Source organism: Oncorhynchus mykiss, chromosome 5 (assembly GCF_013265735.2).
Source record: "Oncorhynchus mykiss isolate Arlee chromosome 5, USDA_OmykA_1.1, whole genome shotgun sequence".
Taxonomy (NCBI): Eukaryota; Metazoa; Chordata; class Actinopteri; order Salmoniformes; family Salmonidae; genus Oncorhynchus; species Oncorhynchus mykiss.
In genome coordinates this window covers 27,903,265-27,928,626 of record NC_048569.1, presented here as the reverse complement: position 1 = coordinate 27,928,626, position 25,362 = coordinate 27,903,265, and the positions used below count along the sequence as shown (strand labels likewise).

At 45.8% G+C, this 25,362-nt stretch overlaps 1 protein-coding gene across 1 annotated transcript in view; it reads left to right on the top strand.

Annotated features, from left to right (window-relative positions):
* LOC110522892 (transmembrane protein 132C-like) overlaps positions 1-25,362 on the top strand; it is a 179,884-nt gene that overhangs the window by 16,112 nt on the left and 138,410 nt on the right. The window contains exon 2 of the mRNA XM_036977176.1: positions 23,245-24,163. Within this exon, the coding sequence (XP_036833071.1) occupies positions 23,245-24,163 (919 nt within the window). The remainder of the gene's footprint in view (positions 1-23,244; positions 24,164-25,362) is intronic.

Below are 25,362 nucleotides of genomic sequence, written 5' to 3'. Positions count from 1 at the left end.
GTGGCTGTTGAGCTCTGGGTTGGAGTGCTGAGGTGTGGTGCTGTGGACTTGTGGGTGGTTTCATAGCCTACAGTTGAGAACATGCAGCAAATCTGTCAGTGAACAGCATGCAGACAAAACAGGCCTTTCACAATATATCAAATACAGTTGCGGGAAAACACAGGTTAGAAAGCAAATGGCTCCTGCTGAATAGAGAAGACTCTAATCTGTCTGCTGTGGGCTACCAAAATATTTGATCAACTTCCAAATATTGTACAAAGTAAAACAAGAGAGAGATAGGCTTTTGGCATGAACACATTGGCCATCATCGGCGAGTGAGCTGCCCATTATTGGGTGAGTCAGTGAACCTGGAAGGCAATTTTAGGACAAAAATTACTTCTCATATTGTAGTCTACAATATTTGTCTCCACACACCTATGCCTATGCTATTGATTGATTCAACATAAGGTTGTTTTTATTGATCTCAGATTCTCAGTTTGTCGGTGTCAATAGCCTGTCAATTCGATCATTTGTGTGGTATTAAAAACTATACTGCCAAAGTCTCCAGTCATGGAAAATTATGTAGAATTGCTTGAAATGCATTTATTAAAGGCAGTAGCGGTGTGTGGGTAAAATCACTGTAACCTGTTAATTCATATGCCTTGTGACCGTAATATATAGAATAAATTCAACCACACCTTTGTTTTATCACAATACCGTATAGCAACCTCTGTCCAGTGAAGTCCACAAAGCATGTTGTTACATGACCTAATGATATATACAATAAACCAAATAAAAGGCACTGTCAGAAAAGGTTTTGATGCTTTTAACTTCTTAGGAACTCTTTCATCATCTTCCTCGTTGGCCCTCCCACTGGCCCCCTTTGCGGTAAGGTACATATTTCAGGCAGGTTTACATCGTCTGTGTCACGAATAACCCTGAAGGTGCCTGCCCTTCCTGTTCGGGTGGCACACGGCGGTTGTCGTCGCCGGTCTACTAGCTGCCACCGATCCCTTTTTCCTTTTCGTTTGTTTTTGTCTAAATGTTTTCACCTGTTCCTAGTTGTGGTTTTGGGATGGGTGTTATTTAAGTTAGTTTAGCCCGCTGGTGTTTGTGCGGGCTTGTGGTTATTTTACGTTAGTGGTGTTCGCTGTCCGGTATCTTGGTAACAGTGGGTTTGGGTTTTCGCTGTCCGGTATTTTGGTAACAGTGGGTTTTCGCTGTCCGGTATTTTGGTAACAGTGGGTTTTCGCTGTCCGGTATCTTGGTAACAGTGGGTTTTCGCTGTCCGGTATTTTGGTAACAGTGGGTTTTCGCTGTCCGGTATTTTGGTAACAGTGGGTTTTCGCTGTCCGGTATCTTGGTAACAGTGGGTTTTCGCTGTCCGGTATTTTGGTAACAGTGGGTTTTCACTGTCCGGTATCTTGGTAACCGTGGGTTTTCGCTGTCCGGTATCTTGGTAACAGTGAGTTTGGGTTTTCGCTGTCCGGTATCTTGGTAACAGTGGGTTTGGGTTTTCGCTGTCCGGTATCTTGGTAACAGTGGTTTTGGGTTTTCGCTGTCCGGTATCTTGGTAACAGTGGGTTGGGGTTTTCGCTGTCCGGTATCTTGGTAACAGTGGGTTTGGGTTTTCGCTGTCCGGTATCTTGGTAACAGCGGGTTGGGGTTTTCGCTGTCCGGTATCTTGGTAACAGTGGGTTTGGGTTTTCGCTGTCCGGTATCTTGGTAACAGTGGGTTTGGGTTTTCGCTGTCCGGTATCTTGGTAACAGTGGTTTTGGGTTTTCGCTGTCCGGTATCTTGGTAACAGTGGGTTGGGGTTTTCGCTGTCCGGTATCTTGGTAACAGTGGTTTTGGGTTTTCGCTGTCCGGTATCTTGGTAACAGTGGGTTTGGGTTTTCGCTGTCCGGTATCTTGGTAACAATGGTTTTGGGTTTTCGCTGTCCGGTATCTTGGTAACAGTGGTTTTGGGTTTTCGCTGTCCGGTATCTTGGTAACAGTGGGTTGGGGTTTTCGCTGTCCGGTATCTTGGTAACAGTGGTTTTGGGTTTTCGCTGTCCGGTATCTTGGTAACAGTGGGTTTGGGTTTTCGCTGTCCGGTATCTTGGTAACAGTGGTTTTGGGTTTTCGCTGTCCGGTATCTTGGTAACAGTGGGTTTTCGCTGTCCGGTATCTTGGTAACAGTGGTTTTGGGTTTTCGCTGTCCGGTATCTTGGTAACAGTGGGTTTGGGTTTTCGCTGTCCGGTATCTTGGTAACAGTGGTTTTGGGTTTTCGCTGTCCGGTATCTTGGTAACAGTGGGTTGGGGTTTTCGCTGTCCGGTATCTTGGTAACAGTGGGTTTGGGTTTTCGCTGTCCGGTATCTTGGTAACAGTGGGTTGGGGTTTTCGCTGTCCGGTATCTTGGTAACAGTGGGTTTGGGTTTTCGCTGTCCGGTATCTTGGTAACAGTGGGTTTGGGTTTTCGCTGTCCGGTATCTTGGTAACAGTGGTTTTGGGTTTTCGCTGTCCGGTATCTTGGTAACAGTGGGTTTGGGTTTTCGCTGTCCGGTATCTTGGTAACAGTGGTTTTGGGTTTTCGCTGTCCGGTATCTTGGTAACAGTGGTTTTGGGTTTTCGCTGTCCGGTATCTTGGTAACAGTGGGTTTGGGTTTTCGCTGTCCGGTATCTTGGTAACAGTGGTTTTGGGTTTTCACTGTCCGGTATCTTGGTAACAGGGGGTTTTCGCTGTCCGGTATCTTGGTAACAGTGGTTTTGGGTTTTCGCTGTCCGGTATCTTGGTAACAGTGGTTTTGGGTTTTCGCTGTCCGGTATCTTGGTAACAGTGGTTTTGGGTTTTCGCTGTCCGGTATCTTGATAACAGTGGGTTGGGGTTTTCGCTGTCCGGTATCTTGGTAACAGTGGTTTTGGGTTTTCGCTGTCCGGTATCTTGGTAACAGTGGGTTTGGGTTTTCGCTGTCCGGTATCTTGGTAACAGTGGTTTTGGGTTTTCGCTGTCCGGTATCTTGGTAACAGTGGTTTTGGGTTTTCGCTGTCCGGTATCTTGGTAACAGTGGGTTTGGGTTTTTGCTGTCCGGTATCTTGGTAACAGTGGGTTTGGGTTTTCGCTGTCCGGTATCTTGGTAACAGTGGGTTTGGGTTTTCGCTGTCCGGTATCTTGGTAACAGTGGGTTTGGGTTTTCGCTGTCCGGTATCTTGGTAACAGTGGGTTTGGGTTTTCGCTGTCCGGTATCTTGGTAACAGTGGGTTTGGGTTTTCGCTGTCCGGTATCTTGGTAACAGTGGGTTTGGGTTTTCGCTGTCCGGTATTTTGGTAACAGTGGGTTTGGGTTTTCGCTGTCCGGTATCTTGGTAACAGTGGGTTTGGGTTTTCGCTGTCCGGTATCTTGGTAACAGTGGGTTTGGGTTTTCACTGTCCGGTATCTTGGTAACAGTGGGTTTGGGTTTTCGCTGTCCGGTATCTTGGTAACAGTGGGTTTGGGTTTTCGCTGTCCGGTATCTTGGTAACAGTGGGTTTGCGTTTTGTTGCACCTGTGTTTTGGGCTTCACCCATGTTTGTCCCTGTTACTGTGCTTGAGGACATTAAGGCGTTTTTTCCCATCTACCTCCTGCTCTCTGCGTCTGACTCCACACCCATCACTATCCCGACGTTACAGTCTGTAGTATTTCTGCCTCTATAGCCTTTGATTTGTCAAGACTAACACCTGCTGTAAAGGGGGGAAACTAATATTAGCTACAGAAGCTATTCAAATGTCATGTAAAATGTCATGATTTGGACTCTACCCCCCCCCCTCCCTTCCATTCATCGGAAATGTTAGCTAGTTAACATTCGCCTTCTACATCTAGCTACATATTGAACTTCCATCCACTCAGGCCAGGGGCACAACAATGTATGAATTTATGGTTAGATCAGAATCACCATTAAAACATTGGCCAGTACAGAGAATTAAGTAAAACCACACGTCCAAATCCCTATCTCCATCCATGGCTAATTTAGGAAAGAGACAATTTTAGCTAGCCACTGAGCGGCAGGTAGCCTAGTGGTTAAAGCGTTGGACTAGTAACTGGAAGGTTGCAAGATTGAATCCCCGAGCTGACAAGATACAAATCTGTCATTCTGCCGTAAAGGGGGGAAACTAATATTAGCTACAGAAGTTATTCAAATGTCATGTAAAATGTCATGATTTGGACTCTACCCCCCCCCCCTCTCTGGCCAGGACCATTCACAGTTGAGCTCGCTCAGTTTAGTGCCATGCTGATTGGCAAATTTTGTATACTTTTTTTTATCAAGGGAGGCCAAATGCTGTCTGGCTTCCCTTGCCTTCAATGCTACGGGCTGCAACAATGTCATACACATTTGGACCAGACAGTATCAGATAGATAGCCTACACATAGAGAGACAGAGGGCAGCTGTTTTGCTCGCACGGATGCTTTCTTCTGTGAGATACATTCAGCCTCTTGCAAATTGAAGGAAAATTATGAAACACAGAGAGACAAAATATGAATTATTTTACGTTATGTTATTTATTTATTTTGTCAATTCTTTGGGGAAGCCTGGCTTCCCCTGACATCCGTGAATACACACAACTGATAAAATGACACATTTTCCCCAGACCCTAGGCTACTGCTCTATACCACTACGAAAATGCGATGATATGCATTCAATGTTTTATTATAACGGTGATATTTTGCTCTCATGTATTCCGGTACCTCAGAGCTCTACAGATCACCCCCTCTTTTTGTTCCGCCACCTCCCGGTTTACAAATTAAGCACCGGGTGGTTTTGACAACATTGTGGAGTTTAGTTAGAAAATCCTGCAAAACCCTGGACTGGTAGGTCGTGGTGGTTTGTGCCAGGCTGGGCACTGGTGCCAGGACTAACTGCCATTTCTGGGCACAAAGTTGGGTGCTTGTTACATTGGCACCAATGAGCACAGGGTCTACAAGCCAAGCCACAATGTTTAACTGGGAAATAAAGACATCTCTGTATTTGTTTTGTTTCGTTTTAAAAGGAACTGTTGTGCTTGTTTGACTGAATACGCAATGTCTCTTTTTTTCTGACAGAAACAACAAATCAAAGTCAAGGAAATAGTTTGTATTGACAGGCCCAACATGCATCAAATGGATTTGTCCGGGCCATCCACTTGGTGTCAGATCAATATGAACAAACACAAACAAAGAGCCTTTCCCATGGTGTTAGTCAGGAGAAGTCGCTAACTTGGAATGGAGAGATTAATTTTGGGGCCCTTGTTTGGTTTGAAATTATAATAGGGGGCTTAAGTATTGATCTGGTCTCATCAGTGGACTGCCTCATAGATCTCCGCAAGCACAGTCAAAGCAGATACAAGGGCAGTCGGAATGAGTTGCCGACAAGATGCTATGTCACCAGGTCTATAGGCTTATAGCTATTATTGCTGCCCCAATGTCCACTATCCACCCTGGGCGTAACGTCCCCCCATACCACCTTCTAATGTCCGTTCACACATTACTGTAAACAAAAGGGAAATTCTCACTAAATTTCAAAGCCAATTGTTAAGTGAATTTATCACAAGCTATTGCTCTGCATTCATAGCTGCTGTAGTTGTAGTACAAACTGATATGCAGACGTCTCCCATCTGTTGCTACCATGTTGCTATGGCACAGTAAGAGCAGGAGAGTGTGTCTGTCCTGTGGGGACCCTTCTCTTACCCTGAGAGAAAGGGAACAACAACAACATATTGTATTGTAGACTGAGTTATTACTTGAAGGAGCTGTCATTTCATAGTTATTTTGAAGTCATTTATAGTGCTCTGAAGATGCTTTTATAGTGCCACTTATACACCCACTCCTTCTTCCCCCTCTTCTCTCCCATGTCACCACGCTGTCTTCGTGTGTTGTGAGGGTGTCATAAGAATACGTTTTATATGCACACATGATGGAACCTATTACTTCCTATGAAAATTATTACAATTATAAAAATACTTTTTGTAACAAAAAATGTGTAGGTTTCTACATTATCTAGATATGTGTTTATTTGTTAGTTGTTAGTTAGTATAGGGGAAGTTTGATATTTGAGTATCCTGCAGCTGAACAGTCATGTGACCCTGGTCGGTGTGGGATCTTGAAGTCTACATTAGTCAACCATGTTGTCTGTCTGGCTGCATTGGAGAGGTGAACGCTAACGGTTTTAAAAGTTATATATGGGATTTATTTGGGCCCACTATGCTTTGAGACTAATAAGTAGCACAATGTGGGAGATTCACCTCTCCAGGGGGTGTTTGTTTTCTATCCCAGAAAAGGCTGGTGGTGACCACTGTCCTAGAGTGTATCTACAACTCATAATAGCCGCTTACCCATTGTTGTGCTATATCAATGCGAGCTTAATTAAGAGCCCATTATGTCAACATGGACAGTAGTCCTTGCTGCTGCTACTCTCTGTTTAGCATATATACAGTGGGGAGAACAAGTATTTGATACACTGTCGATTTTGCAGGTTTTCCTACTTACAAAGCATGTAGTGGTCTGTCATTTTTATCATAGGTACACTTCAACTGTGAGAGACAGAATCTAAAACAACAATCCAGAAAATCACATTGTATGATTTTTAAGCAATTAATTAGAATTGTATTGCATGACATAAGTATTTGATCACCTACCAACCAGTAAGAATTCTGGTTCTCACAGACCTGTTAGTTTTTCTTTAAGAAGCCCTCCTGTTCTCCACTCGTTACCTGTATTAACTGCACCTGTTTGAACTCGTTACCTGTATAAAAGACACCTGTCCACACACTCAATCAAACAGACTCCAACCTCTCCACAATGGCCAAGACCAGAGAGCTGTGTAAGGACATCAGGGATAAAAGTGTAGACCTGCACAAGGCTGGGATGGGCTACAGGACAATAGGCAAGCAACCTGGTGAGAAGGCAACAACTGTTGGCGCAATTATTAGAAAATGGAAGAAGTTCAAGATGACGGTCAATCACCCTCGGTCTGGGGCTCCATGCAAGCTCTCACCTCGTGGGGCATCAATGATCATGAGGAAGGTGAGGGATCAGCCCAGAACTACACAGCAGGACCTGGTCAATGACCTGAAGAGAGCTGGGACCACAGTCTCAAAGAAAACCATTAGTAACACACTACGCCGTCATGGATTAAAATCATGCAGCGCACGCAAGGTCCCCCTGCTCAAGCCAGCGCATGTCCAGGCCCGTCTGAAGTTTGCCAATGACCATCTGGATGATCCAGAGAAGGAATGGGAGAAGGTCATGTGGTCTGATGAGACAAAAATAGAGCTTTTTGGTCTAAACTCCACTCGCAGTGTTTGGAGGAAGAAGAAGGATGAGTACAACCCCAAGAACACCATCCCAACCGTGAAGCATTGAGGTGGAACATCATTCTTTGAGGATGCTTTTCTGCAAAGGGGACAGGACGACTGCACCGTATTGAGGGGAGGATGGATGGGGCCATGTATCGCGAGATCTTGGCCAACAACCTCCTTCCCTCAGTAAAAGCATTGAAGATGGGTCGTGGCTAGGTCTTCCAGCATGACAACGACCCGGAACACACAGCCAGGGCAACTAAGGAGGGCTCCGTAAGAAGCATCTCAATGTCCTGGAGTGGCCTAGCCAGTCTCCAGACCTGAACCCAATAGAAAATCTTTGGAGGGAGCTGTAAGTAGGTAAACCTGCAAAATCGGCAGTGTATCAACTACTTGTTCTCCCCACTGTAAATAGTCACTTTAACTATACATTAATGTACATACTACCTCAATTAGCCTGACTAACTGGTGCTCCCACACATTGTCTACCCAGACTATCTGCATTGTGTTCCGCCACCTGCCAACACCTCTTTTACGCTACTGCTACTCTGTTACCCACCACCCCCTCTTTTATGCTACTGCTACTCTTTGTTACCCACCACCCCCTCTTTTACGCTACTGCTACTCTCTGTTTATCATATATGCATAGTCACTTTAACCATACCTACATGTACATAGTACCTCAATCAACCCGACTAATCGGTGCCTGTTTATAGCCTCGCTACTGTTATAGCCTCAATACTGTACATAGCCTCACTACTGTTATTTTTTATTTCTTTACTTATCGATTGTTCACCTAATAGCTTTTTTTATACTTAAAAATTGCACTGTTTGTTAGAGCCTGTTAGTAAACAATTCGCTGTAAGGTTCTATTCTGCGCACGTGACTATCAAGGCACAAGTCGAGACCCAGATGCAGACACAGGAGGCAGATGGTTGGAGTCTTACGATGTTTATTAATCCAAAGGGGTAGGCTAGAGAATGGTCGTTGGACAGGCAAAAAAGGTCAAAACCAGATCAGTCCAAAAGGTACCGAAGGGCAGGCAGAATCAAGGTCAGGGCAGGCAGGATGATCAGGCAGGCAGGAAAGTAGTCCAGAGTCAGGCAGGGGTCAGAACCGATAGGAATATAAAAACAGAATAGAAAAGGAGTACGGGAAAAACACGCAGGTTGACTTGACTAAACATACAAGATGACCTGGCACAGAGAGACAGGAAACACAGGGATAAATACACTGGGGAAAATAAGCGACACCTGGAGGGTGTGGAAACAATCACAGGAACAGATGAAACAGATCAGGGCGTGACAGTGACAAATAAACTTTGATTTGAAATGGCACATCTCAGTTCAGTGAGCTCATTAATGCACCACAAAGAGAGTTTGTGTTTGTAAAAAATGAGGACATTGGCTAATTCCTAATCAACCAGGTATAGGATTTACTCTCTGCCTATGGACCATGTCACCTTGGACACTGCTGCTCCATAGTTCACCCAAAAGTGATGTTCCATGTAGAGACAGCTTTTTAGAGTGCCATGGAGGTACAGTATTGAGCCATTTTATGATGCGGCTCCTTATTTTATGACTGGCCGTAAAAAGAGGGAAACTCTCTGAAAAGCTTTTTCTCAGCAAAACCTGAGGCAGCTAGTGGTAATTATCTGACCAAACTTTTTTCTTGCTGTTAGTGACAATATCAGTTGACTGGGGGAGGAAGGCCTGAAAGATAGGGCCATGCCTCGGAGTTGAGTGAAAATGACAGTGAGGCGTTTTCTACCAGCCCGAAACAAAGTGAGACTCAAATTCCTTGTGGCACTCTGGGAGAGGATACCGCGTGAGCTTTGAATGCAGGGGACCCCGAGTTCATTTCATTTCAGAGTTTCAGAGCTGTACTGAAACACTGCTTTTCATTCCTCCTGGTTGCGCATGTTGAATTCCTCAGGGCCATCCTAGCCCAGGCTCTGTTCCCCTGTGCTGTTTATCACTACGCTGCTGTCAGAAGCAGATTTGCCCACCTCCACTATACTCCTGATGAACGGAACCATGTCTCTCTGCCAGCGGCTGCTTACTACTTACACCCAGACTGTAAACGGATCTGGACAATTCTCACAGATATTAGAGTTCAGGCTTTATCAAATAAAATGTTATTCGTCACATGCGCCAAATACAATGTAGACCTTACAGTGAAATGCTTACTTACAAGCCCTTAACCAACAATGCATTTTTTTTTAAATACCTAAAAAAGGAAATAAATAAAAGTAACAAATAATTAAAGGGCAGCAGTAAAATAACAATAGCGAGGCTATATACAGAGGGTACTGGTACAGAGTCAATGTGGAGGCTATATACAGGGGGTACCGGTACAGAGTCAATGTGGAGGCTATATACAGGGGGTACTGGTACAGAGTCAATGTGGAGGCTATATACAGGGGGTAGTGGTACAGAGTCAATATGGAGGCTATATACAGGGGGTACCGGTACAGAGTCAATGTGGAGGCTATATACAGGGGGTACTGGTACAGAGTCAATGTGGAGGCTATATACAGAGGGTACTGGTACAGAGTCAATGTGGAGGCTATATACAGGGGGTACCGGTACAGAGTCAATGTGGAGGCTATATACAGAGGGTACTGGTACAGAGTCAATGTGGAGGCTATATACAGGGGGTACCGGTACAGAGTCAATGTGGAGGCTATATAGAGGGGTTACCGGTACAGAGTCAATGTGGAGGCTATATACAGGGGGTACTGGTACAGAGTCAATGTGGAGGCTATATACAGGGGGTACTGGTACAGAGTCAATGTGGAGGCTATATACAGAGGGTACTGGTACAGAGTCAATGTGCCGGGGCACCAGTTAGTCAAGGTAATTGAGGTAATATGTACATGTAGGTAGAGTTATTAAAGTGACTATGCATAGATAATAACAGAGAGTAGAATGAGCGTAAAAGAGGAGGGTGTGTGTGTGTGTGGGGGGGGGGGGGGGGGGGGGGTAGCCTTGGTAGCCATTTGATTAGATGTTCAGGAGTCTTATGGCTTGGGGGTAGAAGCTGTTTAGAAGCCTTTAGAGGCAAAATCTTTGATCATCCATACGATGGCGCGAGCTGGCTCAATATACATTTCTGTTTACAGAGAGTTTCTGAGGCTGCACAGTGAAAACGCTCACGCACACTCACACACCATATACATTTCCTCTTCTTCTTCATCTTCCCCCTGTTCAACAGCAGCAGTCACTAAAATAATAACCTTGTCCCCAGGCTATTGCTCACAGCGCATGTAAGCCTGGGATATCAACCACTCAAAGTTGGCCTTACTGGAAGTGACCATAGAATTCTATGGGAGTGAACTACTGAGTAAAGTATTTGTCATCATACATTTTTTACGAATCAAACTGTGCTCGTGGTGTGCTAGTTTATAGGGAGGGTTAGGTGTTTGGTTGGTAGGTTAAGCCGAGTAAGCCAATTATATTGGCACCAGGAGATTCTCCCGGCACTCTGTATTGGTTAAGGAAGGCCAAGTTTGATGTATTGGTCCACCAGACTCTTCACGCATTTGGGAGGAAGAGTCTGGGAACAAGATTACTAGAATACTAAAGTTTATCCAATAGTCTAACCTCAAAACAAACTGTATGTTAATTTTACTCAAAGTCACTCAGCTTTCAATTCCCAAAATCACTCCCTTTCAACTAATTTCCTCCCCATTTATGATGAATGTAAAATCTCCAGAGCAATTCGGCTCATACTGTTGCTGTTAGACAAAGCAGCTCCCCCTATGCTGAGTGAAAATTGGGGGGAGGCTTTGGTTTAATTGGTATTGAAATATATTCAGTTCATACTGTACACTCAGCAGCCCAGCATCTTTCTGAACAGCATGGGTATCCTTTGAACACCCCAGAGTTCAGAGATGTACAGAGAAGACTTCTCAGAAGTGCAGTATCCTTCTGAATACAGGGAAATAAACCATTTATAATATCACAAAATCCATTAAGAGACCTTGGTTTTGACAATTAGTTGTCTTTAATTGTATTTTGATAGCAATAGCTATCAAATAAATAGCTTCCTGTTACCATAACCTCCTGCCTTTGACATTAGACTTCCACTTCCTGGGAGAATTTGACAATACGCTCTTCTGAAGGACCTTTTGTTTGTTATGATTTGGGTAAGATGGAATCTGCAAGGTTGTTGTGACAATGCTTTTCAGAGGTCCAACAGTCTGTAGTTTGATTTGAATGCATTACAAAAGGTATGTATTATTTATATTCCACTTGTGCACATTCTGCCTGGCTCCAGTTATAATGGACCTGGTGGAATCTTGGTCAGGCCATATACTGTTGTTGCATCCTTCGAAATCATGGAATCCCTACTTTGTTCTCAAGTACAATTGACTCTCATTCAACGTAACCTTCCTGTAAATGCAGGTATATTATTCACCCTCCTCACCTGCAACCCATTGCATTATTCCAGCCTTATTCACTGCATTTTATTTCCCAGTTTTGCCAAGAAATATCATGCCGGGGTCTACACCTGAAATGGATTTACTTGGATGTGATTACCATGTGTCAACAGACACTGTTATTTATGACACAGGGCCTGGCTCGTGTCTGAGCAAAGCACCATGTAATCTGTCATTGTCATCACCACATTTATTTCGCTCACTTTGAATGCTGGCAGCTTGCTACAAGAGAACAGCGAAATCTGATGATAATTTCACATTGACATGGGAAATAGGAAGAAGACTGGCTCCCTGGCCCTCTCCACAATCTGTGGCCCTAAACGACACAATCCGAACCATCCAGTTAAAGTTGAACTCTTTGGATTGCTGTTCTGTTGCCCTTATAGGAAGGGAAACTGCTGCATTGCTCAGCTCAGAATATTTCTCCCACTTCATTTTGAGTCAGTCCTCCCTAGTTCATCTCGGCTAAACGGTGGCTGACTACAGGCAGTGTCGAAGCCTCCACTGCAATTCCCTTCCCTGGATCCCTCGATACAATGCACAGCATCAGGTTTACAGGCAATGGACAGGTTTGAAGTGTCATAAAAAGTCCATTCAGGTCCCCAATGTGTCTTAAAACGGACAGCTTCTGTTTTTTCCTCTGCCACGACTGCCAGAGCACTGTTCATTGCTCAGTAACCCCACCCGGGAGAGATGTCTCCCTGCAAACTTTAGTGCAGAAAATTGCTTCCTCGTAGATAAAGAGAAGCTAGGCAGATGCTGAAAGAGTTTTCCCCAGCCATGTGTGACTAATGCCCAACTTGGTATTTTTTTTCCATTAGCGTTTCTTAAAGATTCCTATAGCATTGAAAAGCATAATGTCCAACCAGGGAAGCAGGAATTGAAGCATCCTGCTTTAGAGCAATTACCGCTGTGCTCTAATTGGGGCTGCTTGTGGTGTGGTGAATTTACTGTGGAGAAAACAACAAACAACTTGATTTCAACTCCATTTCATGTAGGCCTAGACTAAAGCCTTTTTCTCAATTCTACACAAATTTGATGAAGGTGAAGAATTTAAGGTGAATACTTCCTTAAGTAATGTCCTTGATACTAAATATGTTTTCTAAATCATTCTAAATACATTTTTCTGCTTTTCCAACTTAACTATCCCCTTGTTCATGTACATTATATGACTTCTGAAATATATTTGACAAACATTCTACAGACAGATTTGATGACTGTAACTAGAATTGTTGCATCTAATTACTTTTAGTAAAGGCCTTGATAAGTCTCTGTTGTAAATTCCTCATCACCTAGATAATGACGATTAGTATGGCAGTAAGGAATGTGTTGTGTTACGATGTAATGGAGGCTCATTCATCTGAGAGAGATGACTGTCTGTGGCTAGCTGTTCCTCTGACGGAAGGTTTATGATTCCTCACACGTCTCCTCTCCCTCACGCCTCACAGACTCATCAGGACCAGAGTGCACATGCTCAGATAGACACCGTCTGGCCAGTGGCGTACCACCGTTTTAAATTATATTTTTAGGAATGCTTTTTTGGGAAGAAAAAAACAAACTTCCTGCCATTTTGCCATGGGGCAAAGAGAAAAAGGATTTGCAGTTTTATAGCTAATCTCATGCTATGCTACACATTTTGCCATGAGGCTGAGAAAATGTTCCTGTTTTAAAGCTAATATCCTGCAATTCTACACATTTTGCAATGAGGCTGAGAGAATATGTTGCCTTTTTAAAGCTATTCAAAAATGGGAGGAAGCATAAGGGAAGATGTATTGCTGATGTCTATAAAATATACACTACATGACCAAAAGTATGTGGACACCTTCTCGTTGAACATCTCATTCCAAAATCATGGGCATTAATATGGAGTTGGTCTCCCTTTGCTGCTATAACAGCATCCACTCTTCTGGGAAGGCTTTCCACTAGACGTTGGAACATAGAGCATAAGTGAGGTCAGGCACTGATGTTGGGCGATTAGGCCTGTCTCGCAGTTGGCATTCCAATTCATCCCAAATGTGTTTGAAGGGGTTGAGGTCAGGGCTCTGTGCAGGCCAGTCAAGTTCTTCCACACTGATCTCGACAAACCATTTCTGTATGGACCTCGCTTTGTGGACGGGAGTGTTTTTATGCTGAAAGAGGAAAGGGCCTTCCCCAAACTGTTGCTACTAAGTTGGAAGCACAGAATCATCTATAATGTCATTGTATGCTGTAGCGTTAATATTTCCATTCACTGGAACTAAGGGGCCTAGCCTGAACCATGAAAAACAGTCCCGGACCATTATTCCTCCTCCACCAAACTTTACAGTTGGCAATATGAATTGGAGCATGTAGCTTTTTTTTCTTGCCATCCACCAAACCCAGATTCGTCCATTGGATTGCAAGATGGTGAAACGTGATTCATCACTCCAGAGAACGCGTTTCCACTGCTCCAGATTCCAATGGCCGGCAAGCTTTACACTACTCCAGCCGATGCTTGGCATTGCACATGGTGATCTTTGGCTTGTGTGTGGTGGCTTGGCCATGGAAACCCATTTCATGAAGTTCCTGGCGAACAGTTCTTGTGCTGATGTTGCTTCCAGAGGCAATTCGGAACTTGGTAGAGTGTTGCAACCGAGGACAGACAATTTTTGTGCGTTACGTGTTTCAGCACTTGGCTGTCCGGTTCTGTGAGCTTGTGTGGCCTACCACTTCGCGGCTGAGCAGTTGTTGATCCTAGATGTTTCCTCTTCAAAATAACAGCACTTACTGGGGCAGTTCTAGCAGGGCAGATATTTGACCAACTGACTGGTTGGAAGTCACTGAGCTCTTCAGTAAGGCCATTCTACTGACAATGTTTGTCTATTGAGATTGCATGGCTGTGTGCTCGATTTTATACACCTGTCAGCAATGGCTGTGGCTGAAATAGCCGTATCCTGACCGGTTGCATCACCGGCTGGTATGGCAACTGCAGGTATCGGTATCACCGGCTGGTATCAGCATCTGACTGTAAGGCGCTACAGTGGGTAGTGCGTACGGCCCAGTACATCACTGGGGTCAAGCTTCCTGCCTACCTATATACTAGGAGGCATCAGAGGAAGGCCCAAATAATTGTCAAAGACTCCAGTCACCCAAGTCATAGATTGTTCTCTATGCTGCCGCACGGCAATCGGTACCGGAGCACCAAGTCTAGGACCAAAAGTCTCCTTAACACCTTCTACCCCGAAGCCATAAGACTGCTGAACAATTAATTAATCAAGTGGCCACCCAGACTATTTACATTGAACCCCCCTCTCCCCCCCCCCACACTTTACAAATTATTTCGACTAACCTATACCCCCACACATTGACTCGGTGCCGGTACCCCCTGTATATAGCCTTGTTATTGTTATGTGATTTTCTTGTGTTACTTTATTTTATTTAGTTTTACTTTAGTTTATTTAGTAAATATTTTCTCAAATCTATTTATTGAACTGCGTTGTTGGTTAAGGGCTTGTAAGTAAGCATTTCACAGTAAGGTCTACTACAGCTGTTGTATTCGACACGTGACAAATAAAAATGGGTGTCAATGTACTTTTGTACATATATATTGTATATGGCTTACCTCATCCATCTTGGCCCAGTCACTATGCCTTATTTTGCTAAATATTTCACAAAATAGGGGGGAAATATAATTTAACGTATCAATAGGTTATTAATGTGTTGCAAGGCGATGAAAGATGAAGTGCAACCCGGCTCTACAAGTGATCCGATTAAACCCCCAGACTTCAGAATGTCCCTCTGCTCTACCCCAGCTCTAGCCCAGCTCTATCCCAGCTCTAGTCCAGCTTTACCCCAGCTCAACCCCAGCTTTACCCCAGCTCTACCCCAGCTTTACCCTAGCTTTACCTCAGCTCTACCCCAGCTGCACTCCAGCTCTAGCCTGGCTTTACCCCAGCTCTATCCCAGCTCTACCCCAGCTCTAGCCTAGCTCTACTCCAGATCTACAGCAGCTCTACATGGGCACTACCCCAGCTCTAGCCCAGCTCTACCACAGCTCTTCACAAGCTCCACCCCTGCTCTAGCCTAGCTCTACACCAGCTCTAGCTCAGCTCTAACCTAGCTCTGCAGAAGCTCTAGCCCAGCTCTAGCCTAGCTCTACCCCAGCTCTAGCCCAGCTCTACCCCAGCTCTAGCCCAGCTCTATTCCAGCTTTACCCTAGCTCTACCACGGCTCTACCCCGGCTTTACCCGAGCTCTAGCCCGGCTTTACCCCAGCTCTACCCCAGCTCTACCCAGCTCTAGCCCAGCTCTAGCTCGGCTCTACCCCAGGTGTAGCCCAGCTCTACCCCAGTTCTAGCCCAACTCTAGCCCAGCTCTACCCCAGCTCTAGCCCAGCTCTATTCCAGCTTTACCCTAGCTCTACCACGGCTCTACCCCGGCTTTACCCGAGCTCTAGCCCGGCTTTACCCCAGCTCTACCCCAGCTCTACCCAGCTCTAGCCCAGCTTTATACCCACTCTAGCCCATTTCTAAACTGGATCTAGCCCGGCTCAAGCCACACTCTAGCCTGGTTCTACCCCAGCTCTACCCCGGCTCTACCCCAGCTCTACCCCGGATCTAGCCCAGCTCTACTCCAGCTCTACGCTGGATTTAGCCCAGCACTAGCCCAACTCTAGCCTGGCTCTACCCCAGCTCTAGACCATCTCTACCCCAGCTCTACCCAGATCTAGACCAGCTCTACCCCAGCTCTATCCCAGCTCTAACCCAGCTCTAGCCTAGCTCTACTCCAGCTCTACCCCAGCTCTACACGAGCTCTACCCCAGCTCTAGCCCAGCTCTACCCCAGCTCTTCACAAGCTCTACCCCAGCTCTAGCCCAGCTCTACCCTAGCTCTAAACCAGCTCTAGCCCAACTCTCTAGCCCGGTTCTACCCCAGCTCTAGCCCAACTCTAGCCTGGCTCTACCCCAGGTCTAGCCCAGCTTTACCCCAGCTCTACCCCATATCTACACCGGATCTAGCCCAGATTTACCCCAGCTCTATCCCAGCTTTACCCCAGCTGTACCCCAACTCTAGCCCGGCTTTACCCCAGCTCTACCCCAGCTCTAGCCCGGCTCTACCCCAGCTCTACCCCGGATCTAGCCCAGCTCTACTCCAGCTCTATGCTGGATCTACCCCAGCTCTAGCCCAACTCTAGCCTGGCTCTACCCCAGGTCTAGCCCAGCTTTACCCCAGCTCTACCCCATATCTACACCGGTTCTAGCCCAGCTTTACCCCAGCTCTAGTCCAGCTTTACTCCAGCTCTACACCGGATCTAGCCCAGCTCTAGCCAGGCTCTACCCCAGGTCTAACCCGGTTTTACTCCAGCTCTACCCTAGCTTTACCCCAGCTCTACCCCAGATCTACCCCTGCTCTACCCCAGCTCTAGCCCAGCTTTACCATGGCTCTAGCCCGGCTCTATCCCAGCTCTACCCCAGCTCTACCCCAGCTCTAGCCCAACTCTAGCCTGGCTCTACCCCAGGTCTAGCCCAGCTTTAACCCAGCTCTACCCCATATCTACACCGGTTCTAGCCCAGCTTTACCCCAGCTCTAGTCCAGCTTTACTCCAGCTCTACACCGGATCTAGCCCAGCTCTAGCCAGGCTCTACCCCAGGTCTAACCCGGTTTTACTCCAGCTCTACCCTAGCTTTACCCCAGCTCTACCCCAGATCTACCCCTGCTCTACCCCAGCTCTAGCCCAGCTTTACCATGGCTCTAGCCCGGCTCTATCCCAGCTCTACCCCAGCTCTACCCCAGCATTAGCCCAGCTCTAGCTCAGCTCTAGCCCGGCTCTACCCCAGCTCTAGCCCAGCTCTCCCCCAGCAATACCCTGGATCTAGCCCAGCTCTAGCCCAGCTATACCCCAGCTCTGCCCAGGATCTAGTCTAGCTCTACACCAGCTCTAGCCCAGCTCTAGCCTAGCTCTGCTCCAGCTCTAGCCCAGCTCTAGCCTAGCTCTACCCTAGCTCTAGCCCAGCTCTACCCTAGCTCTACACCAGTTCTAGCCCAGCTCTAGCCCAGCTCTACCCTAGCTCTACACCAGCTCTAGCCCAGCTCTAGCCCAGCTCTAGTCCAGCTTTACCCCAACTTTACCCCGGCTGTAGCCTGGCTTTACCGCAGCTCTACCCCAGCTTTACCCCAGCTTTTCCCCAGCTCTAGCCCGGCTTCACCCCAGCTCTAGACTGGCTTTACCCCAGCTGTACCCCAACTCTAGCCCGGCTTTACCCCAGCTCTACCCCAGCTCTAGCCTGGCTTTACCCCAGCTGTTCCCAAGCTCTAGCCCAGCTTTACCCCAGCTCTACCCCAGCTCTAGCCCGGCTTTACTCCAGCTCTATCCCAGCTTTACCCCAGCTCTACCCCAGATCTACCCCTGCTCTACCCCAGCTCTAGCCCAGCTCTACCCCAGTATTAGCCCAGCTCTATCCCAGCTCTAGCCCGGCTCTACCTCAGGTCTACCCCGGATCTAGCCCAGCTCTATCCCAGCTCTACCCCAGATCTATCCCAGATCTACCCCAGCTCTAGCCCAGCTCTTCCCCGGCTCTATCCCAGCTCTACCCCAGCTCTTCCCCGGATCTAGCCCGGCTCTAGCCCAGCTCTAGCCCGGCTCTACCTCAGCTCTACCCCGGATCTAGGCCAGCTCTACCCCAGCTCTATCCCAGTTCTACCCCAGCTCTTGCCTAGCTCTACTCCAGCTCTACTCCAGCTCTACACTGGCTCTACTCCAGCTCTAGCCCAGCTCTAACCTAGCTCTTCACCAGCTCTACCCCAGCTCTAGCCTAGCTCTAGCCTAGCTCTACACCAGCTCTAGCCCAGTAGATAATTGTAAGCTAGCCTAAAGGTACTCTAATTACTGTAGCCCAAACTGCATTCTGACTGGCTGGCTGGCTACCCCTGAGGGCTGGAGACTCAGCTACAGGATCCACTCTCCCCAGGCGCATCTCTTATAGTCATCAGTGGCTTTGTCACCTTCACTGGTCTGTGTCTGTCTGTGTCAGCATTTACTGAAGATTTTTGTTTGTCCTGACTAAATGACCATAGGTAGCGTCTCGCACGTGTAGAAAGTTACTCTGTAGACGGTACAAGTTCGTGGTCAGCTATTGCTGTTGTTTGCAGAAACTCTGTGGTCTGGTAACAACTATTCTTATCTTTAGTCTACACCAAGGAAAACTTTGTTTTGCTTGTTTAAAAAAAGCTGAGTCACTTGACATGCTCGATGGGTTTAGATACCCTCAAATATCTGCTGCTGATCCAGTTTCTGCTGTTCTGCCTGTGGCTATGAACCCTGACCTGTTGTTTTCAAATCTCTCTCTCTCTCTCTCTCTCTCTCTCTCTCTCTCTCTCTCTCTCCCCCCCAAATTCCACATTTTAGGTTGAGTTGTCATCTAATTGTGTTATTACTGCACTTTCCAACATTTTAAAGTACAACAAAGTACATACATTGTCAGATATTTCTTATTCATACACCAACTCCTGATATCACATTGGTAGTAGTCAGTGACACATATGAAGGCTAAGATGGACGGGGCTTGGTTAAAACCCTGGATGGAGGACCAAAGGGTGGCTGTAGACAGATTCATTCACCAGTAGGAAGTGCTGCCAAGCCTATTGTTATTTTTTTCTGATAGTGGAAACATTGAAGATTTGCCATTGTTTCAAAGGTAAGCATTTTATACAAGGTTTGTCTATGTTTGGTTGCCATGATGGCATAATCATGTGGTTTTTCAAATACAATGTATTTTCCACATAGATTCCACATCACAATACATCGACAAATTATGTTGAAATAAGATTGATTCAACCAGTTTGTGCCCAGTGGGAAGTTGATATACGGAACATCTTGATTTACCACTTTTGTAAAATGTAATTTTGGATTACAGCAGGTTATCAATAGCACAACAGACTACAATTTCAGGATGGAGGGAGAAATGTCAGGTAGCATTCTGGGTAAATGTACCTTTGAGACCTCCTAGCTGTCTGTCTCTGTTTGTTTTGATTGGGGGCTTAGTGTTAACATGCCTTTAAAGTGTTCCAGGGCACTTATGTGTTCTCTGTGGACCAGTCTCACATCAAGTGATTGCAAAGTGCTTCATGTACCATTTTCAACTGGAAGTGTCAGAGGTTGAATACAAATGTTTTTCTGGGGAAACATATTTTGGGTAAATGGTAAAAAAGGACTAAATGGCTGTAATTTTCCTAATGAGTAGTTTCAAACACACATGAAGCATCTAGGAGCTGCATATTGAATATTCTTGTTTAGACTGAATGAATTTAGTGTTAAAAAAGCAACCCTTTATCAAGCATTTCGCTACACCCGTAATTACATCTGCTAAATATGTGTATGTGACCAATAAAATGTGGTTTGATTTGATGTTGAAAGTGCTTGTTATTCACCCTCAGACAGTAAAGTATGTACGATAATGCTATTCCTCTACTTTGACTCAGAATAATACGTATTTTTGTTTGTGTATATTTCCCTGCATAGTCTCATATTCACTTTGTATTCAGTGGGTGTGTTTCTGGTATACAGCTTGTAAAGCAGGCTTGAGAAAAACACACCCCCTGCTGGGCTTTCCAAAGCTCATAGGAAGAGACCCCACCAACTTCATAACCCCTCCCCCCTCCCTAACTTCGAGGAGGATTTTGTTTGATTAATTATTTGTAAGGTCAGGCCATATATAAAACAAATACAACAGATGCTGGGGTTGGGGTCTACTGATCATACGATTACGGCCATGGGTTTGGCTATTCCTGTGTAATTGATTATTGGTTACTATATAAACTAGTCCATGTACTTTCATTTACTGATCCCGAGGGAGCTGAGGATGTTCTTTCACAGTCTTTCCCTGTCAACAGCTTGCAATGCATTATGGTCTTTCTCCCTCTCATCCATGCTCCACCTTTCTCCTCACTCTTTTCCACCCCATCCTGCTGTGGCATCTCTCTTTGACTGTGGAGGCGCAGCAGAGGCACAGCTAGATTAGCCACACAGGGAGCAAGGATTACTCTCCTTTATGGTCCTTAAGTCCTGTAGAGCTCAGACACACCAATAGCATTCGCTGGCCCAGGGTACTTAGCATCTCAATGTAATTTGCGAACTGAGCACGCGCCCTTTTTACATGTAGAATCGTGTGAAAAATGTCGGCAGTCAGACGTCTACAGCGGGCGGTCCCTAAAACACGAGATCCACATTCGGTGCCTTTACTCAACCTACGGTAGAATGTAGGCCTCCTGATCAGTCAGACTACGCTGAATCATACTTGGGCATGCTAGGGCACTTAGACAGAATTAGCCTATATAACCCACTCACATTTAACCTAACCCACTGACATTTTGCAGTGTTGTGGCAGCTTTTCGCTATGGCGGAAGAAACATTTAACTGTTTCTACGCTTGTGTGGTATTACCTGTAATGGTATGATACAGCGGTGAACAACCCTGATAATCATGCATAATACTGTATGTTTTCTATAGTAGTGAGATTATAGCGATTGGTAAATTGCTGTTTGAAGCCTACTGTATATACCAACAGTCAGTGAGAATCCCATGGCATATGTACAGTATGGACTCATTATTCATGAGTCACTGAGTCTTGTGGGTTTTGGCTCCTAAATCATGCATGGATAACATCTCCCATATGTCCAGTGCTGGTGAAGCAGAGTTCCCTGTTTAATATGTAAAAAGACTCTTCAGTCCCTTTCCTCTGGGATTAACTTGTATTCACGGATCACTGGGCTGTTTACAGTAGGCAGGATTTGGCAAGAAGGTCAAGTGCCTGCACAAATCATCTCTGTTTTCATTGGAAGAAACTGTATTAAAAAATCTGGAAATGTACGTATGTGCCAACCCAAGGTGAATGGGGAGCTTTTACTTATTGCATTTAGGGACGTCAGCGTTGGAAGATGAAGAAAAACATGCTGACATTTAGGAAGTGATTACAGCACTTTGATTGTAAAGTAGATTCTCTGTCTCTATCACGGGACTTCTGTATGTGAAAACTAGAACAGTAAGCCAACTCTCCCTGAGAGAGACAGATACACCTCTCTATCTCTCTGTGAGGCATGCTTCATCACGGCTAAGCATCTGCCTGCTCTCCCTCTATACTCAGTCTTTGTGTAACATCACACAGTAGTCGTAGCCTACTTTTATGTACTGAAACTCGAGTATCAACCATCATTCATATCCCTGTAGTCTCTCTGTTCCACTCTGACATACAGACAGACAGACAGACAGACAGACAGACAGACAGACAGACAGACATTGTGCTTTATGGCCCTCAGTATTCCGACCACAGCTTGTGGAGCCCGGTCCTCCAGGCTGGAGGACTGGGCTGTCACAAATCACTGCCGTGTCTCCTAGCTCCCACCGCACGGCTCAGCTACAACGGGAAATCAATGGCCTCTCTCAGAATCTTCCATCAGACCAAATATCTGGAGCTTGATGGTGAAGGGAGAGACCAAGGGGCCAGGGTTCCGGTCTGGGGGCCAGGGTTCCGGTCTGGAAGCCAATTTTCGACTGGTCCTACAGTCTTGCTTCGGTACTGCAGTTTACTAATGCCCGGCCCCGAAAGACAATTTCCATAGACGGCCACAAAGAGAAGTCCGATTAGAGAATTCCTAATAAGACACTTTAGTCATTACCTTTATGCACAAAACATTCATTGAATTATTCAAATAATTATCGCTCAGACCCAATTTGATATTCATCCAGTCTTTTGGATGACGTGATAAAGTAGTCGCCGCTAGCGCTGCTCCCTGTGCACACTAAGTGCTATTGTGCATGTGATGTTGGTCTGTGTAAACAGGATGTGACCCGGATATAGACGGTCCATGAATCGGCATATGTGAACGTGAACAGATTACCTTGAAAACAACGGTTTTCAGTCTCAGCAGTCTCCAGCTCTTCATACATCAGTGGGAGAGACAGAAGTGGGAAGGTGTAGATGAGGTGGAGTTGGGGTGGTGGGGGGGTTGAGGCCCTGCTGGGTGTGCCGGGGTTGATAACAGGGTCTGGTTCAGACTCCAGACAGGAGTAGTGTGTGGAGAATGTGAACCAAGCTGTTCAGATAGAGAAGAGGAGAGTGAGTGACTGACTGAATGACTGAGTGACTGAGTTGACTGACTAAGTGAGTGAGTAAGTAGGATTAAACAAGGAACCGTGTCTATCAGTAGAAACAGTCTATCAATGTAGATCAGATTTGATTCCTAATCCATGGTCTTTTAGTCTCTCCGTTTAACTGCAAGTTCTTTTACATGCACCACCATAAAATGAGCGCAATAATGCATGAAGGAGATGTCATATGAACATGTTGTAGCAAATCATTTGTTATTAAGACATTGGAATAGCAATGTGAATGACCAGAAAAGCATAGCGATAAAGAGATGTTCAGTGTTTAGTACGCTGTCCATGGTCCTGAATTGCTACTCCCATAAAAAAATCCCCCTTTTCATTCACTTTCCCGTCTCTCTGCTTTGCCCTTTGTTATAGAGGTTAACAGGTAGATAGCTAACCTCTCCCCTTTCCTCTCCTCTCTCCTTCAGTGGCAGACAGCAGGGTGATTCTTGATGGTCTACAGAGGTACGGCCCCATGCCCGGCTACCTGCCTGTCAGCTACCAGGTACTCAATGCCAAGGCAGCCTTCTTCCTAAAGGAGGCCAACCAGGACCTAATGAGGAACTCCAGCCTGCAGGCCAGGACTGAGCCCTTCTTCATCCAGGAGGCCCGCCAGATGCCCTTCATCAACGCCAGCTACGGACCCATGTCTGCCCAGCAACCCATCCCCCTGGAGCTCCTACAGAGCCCCGGACCCTTCAACGGACCCTCTTTTACCTCCCTGTCATCCTCCTCCTCCTCTTCTCCATCCCTTTTCACCTACAACTGGAAGGTCCATACCTTCATCATCAGTGAGAGGATTCACCCCAGTTGGCCAAAGGTGCAAGTGTTGTTCTATGTGGGAGGCAGGGACTGGGATGACTATACCACCATCCACAGGCTGCCCTGTGTCAGGATGTTTGCCTTCCACGAGACCCAGGAGGTGCGGGGCACGTGTCGTCTGAAGGGGGAGCTGGGGATGTGTGTGGCAGAACTGGAGCCCCTGGCTAGCTGGTTCAGTCCCCCCACCGTGAGGCCAGGGAGGCAGAGATCTCCGGAGCAGCCCCAGGGCACCCCCGTGGAGCTCTACTACATGGTACAGTCCACGGAGACTGGGGAGTGCAGCTCAGAGGACTCAAGGAAAGGCAGTTCCATGCGCACAGAGCACCAGGGGCCCATGGGGTACTTCTCGGGTCCCACACCCATGCAGCGCATTGGGAGCGTGCGTCTGTTCCAGCCCATGCCGGAGCTGAGGCTGGACAGTAACTTTGTGGTGATGGTGCCCTCTAGACCAATCAGACAGAGGGAGATAGTCTCCACTTTCCTGGCTCTCTCCATCCTGTCACCTGTACAGATCTTCACCCTCAGGTGAGTGGGCCTCCTTAAGTCACAGTGAGGCATTTTGATTTAACCTTTATCCAGGAAGTACCATTAAAAACCTCTTAAGGATCGGCCCCTTTTTTTAAATGTTTGCCCAAGCTCAGGCCCTGAAGGAAGGATATGCATTTTCTTGGTACCATTTGAAAGGAAACACTTTGAACTTTGTGGAAATGTGAAATTAATGTAGGAGAATATAACACATTAGATCTGGTAAAAGATCATGCAAAGAAAAAACCAACCCAAATGTGCCTAATTTGTTTATTAATAACTTTGATGTTCAAAACTGTACACTCTCCTCAAACAATAGCATGATATATTATTAGCCACTGTAAAATAGCTACTGTAAATTGGACAGTGCAGTTAAAATGGCAAGAATTTAAGCTTTCTGCTAATATCAGATATATCTATGTCCTGGGAAATGTTCTTGTTACTTACAACCTCATGCTAATCGCATTAGCATACATTAGCTCAAACGTCCCGCAGGGGAGCCGCCAATCCTTTGAGGTCAGAAGACTTCTTTTCCATTCAATTCAAAAAAAATATTTTTCTCCATTACAATTACAAGGACATTTTATCAGAATCAGACTTTTACTCGCCAAGGACATTTACACAAACCCAGAATTTGCCTTAGTGAGAAGGTGCTGTCAGCAATAGACAATATACAAACAGAATACAGACACAAGTCCAAATAGACATCATACAGAATATACAATATTGGAACAATATTATATATGCTGTCTTCACTTTGGGTTTGCTTGGAAACCAGAAGGCTCAGAGAGCTGTGTCTCGTCTGTCGTCTCCATGGAGTTTCATGGTGATTCATCAAATATGTTCACAGTTCACACTCTTTGGTTTTTAAATGTCATGCTTGTGCAAGATATTCACTGGCTGATAATCTTACAGAGGTTCTTTACTCCCAACTAATCTGCTTTGTGATTGGAAATAGTCGAACATACTGCAACACAGCTGCTGAAATCATTGCTCCTTCTCATACCAAGTATTTTAAATACATTTGATCATCTGAAAATGTATGTGCTTTATATGCATACAGCTAGATACTAGTCATTCTTATAATTACAACATGTTTAAACATTAAGAATTGTAAAAAAAATATACACTGAGTGTACAAAACATTAATACTGATTGCACCCCCTTTTGCCCTCAGAACAGCCTAAATTTGTCGGGGT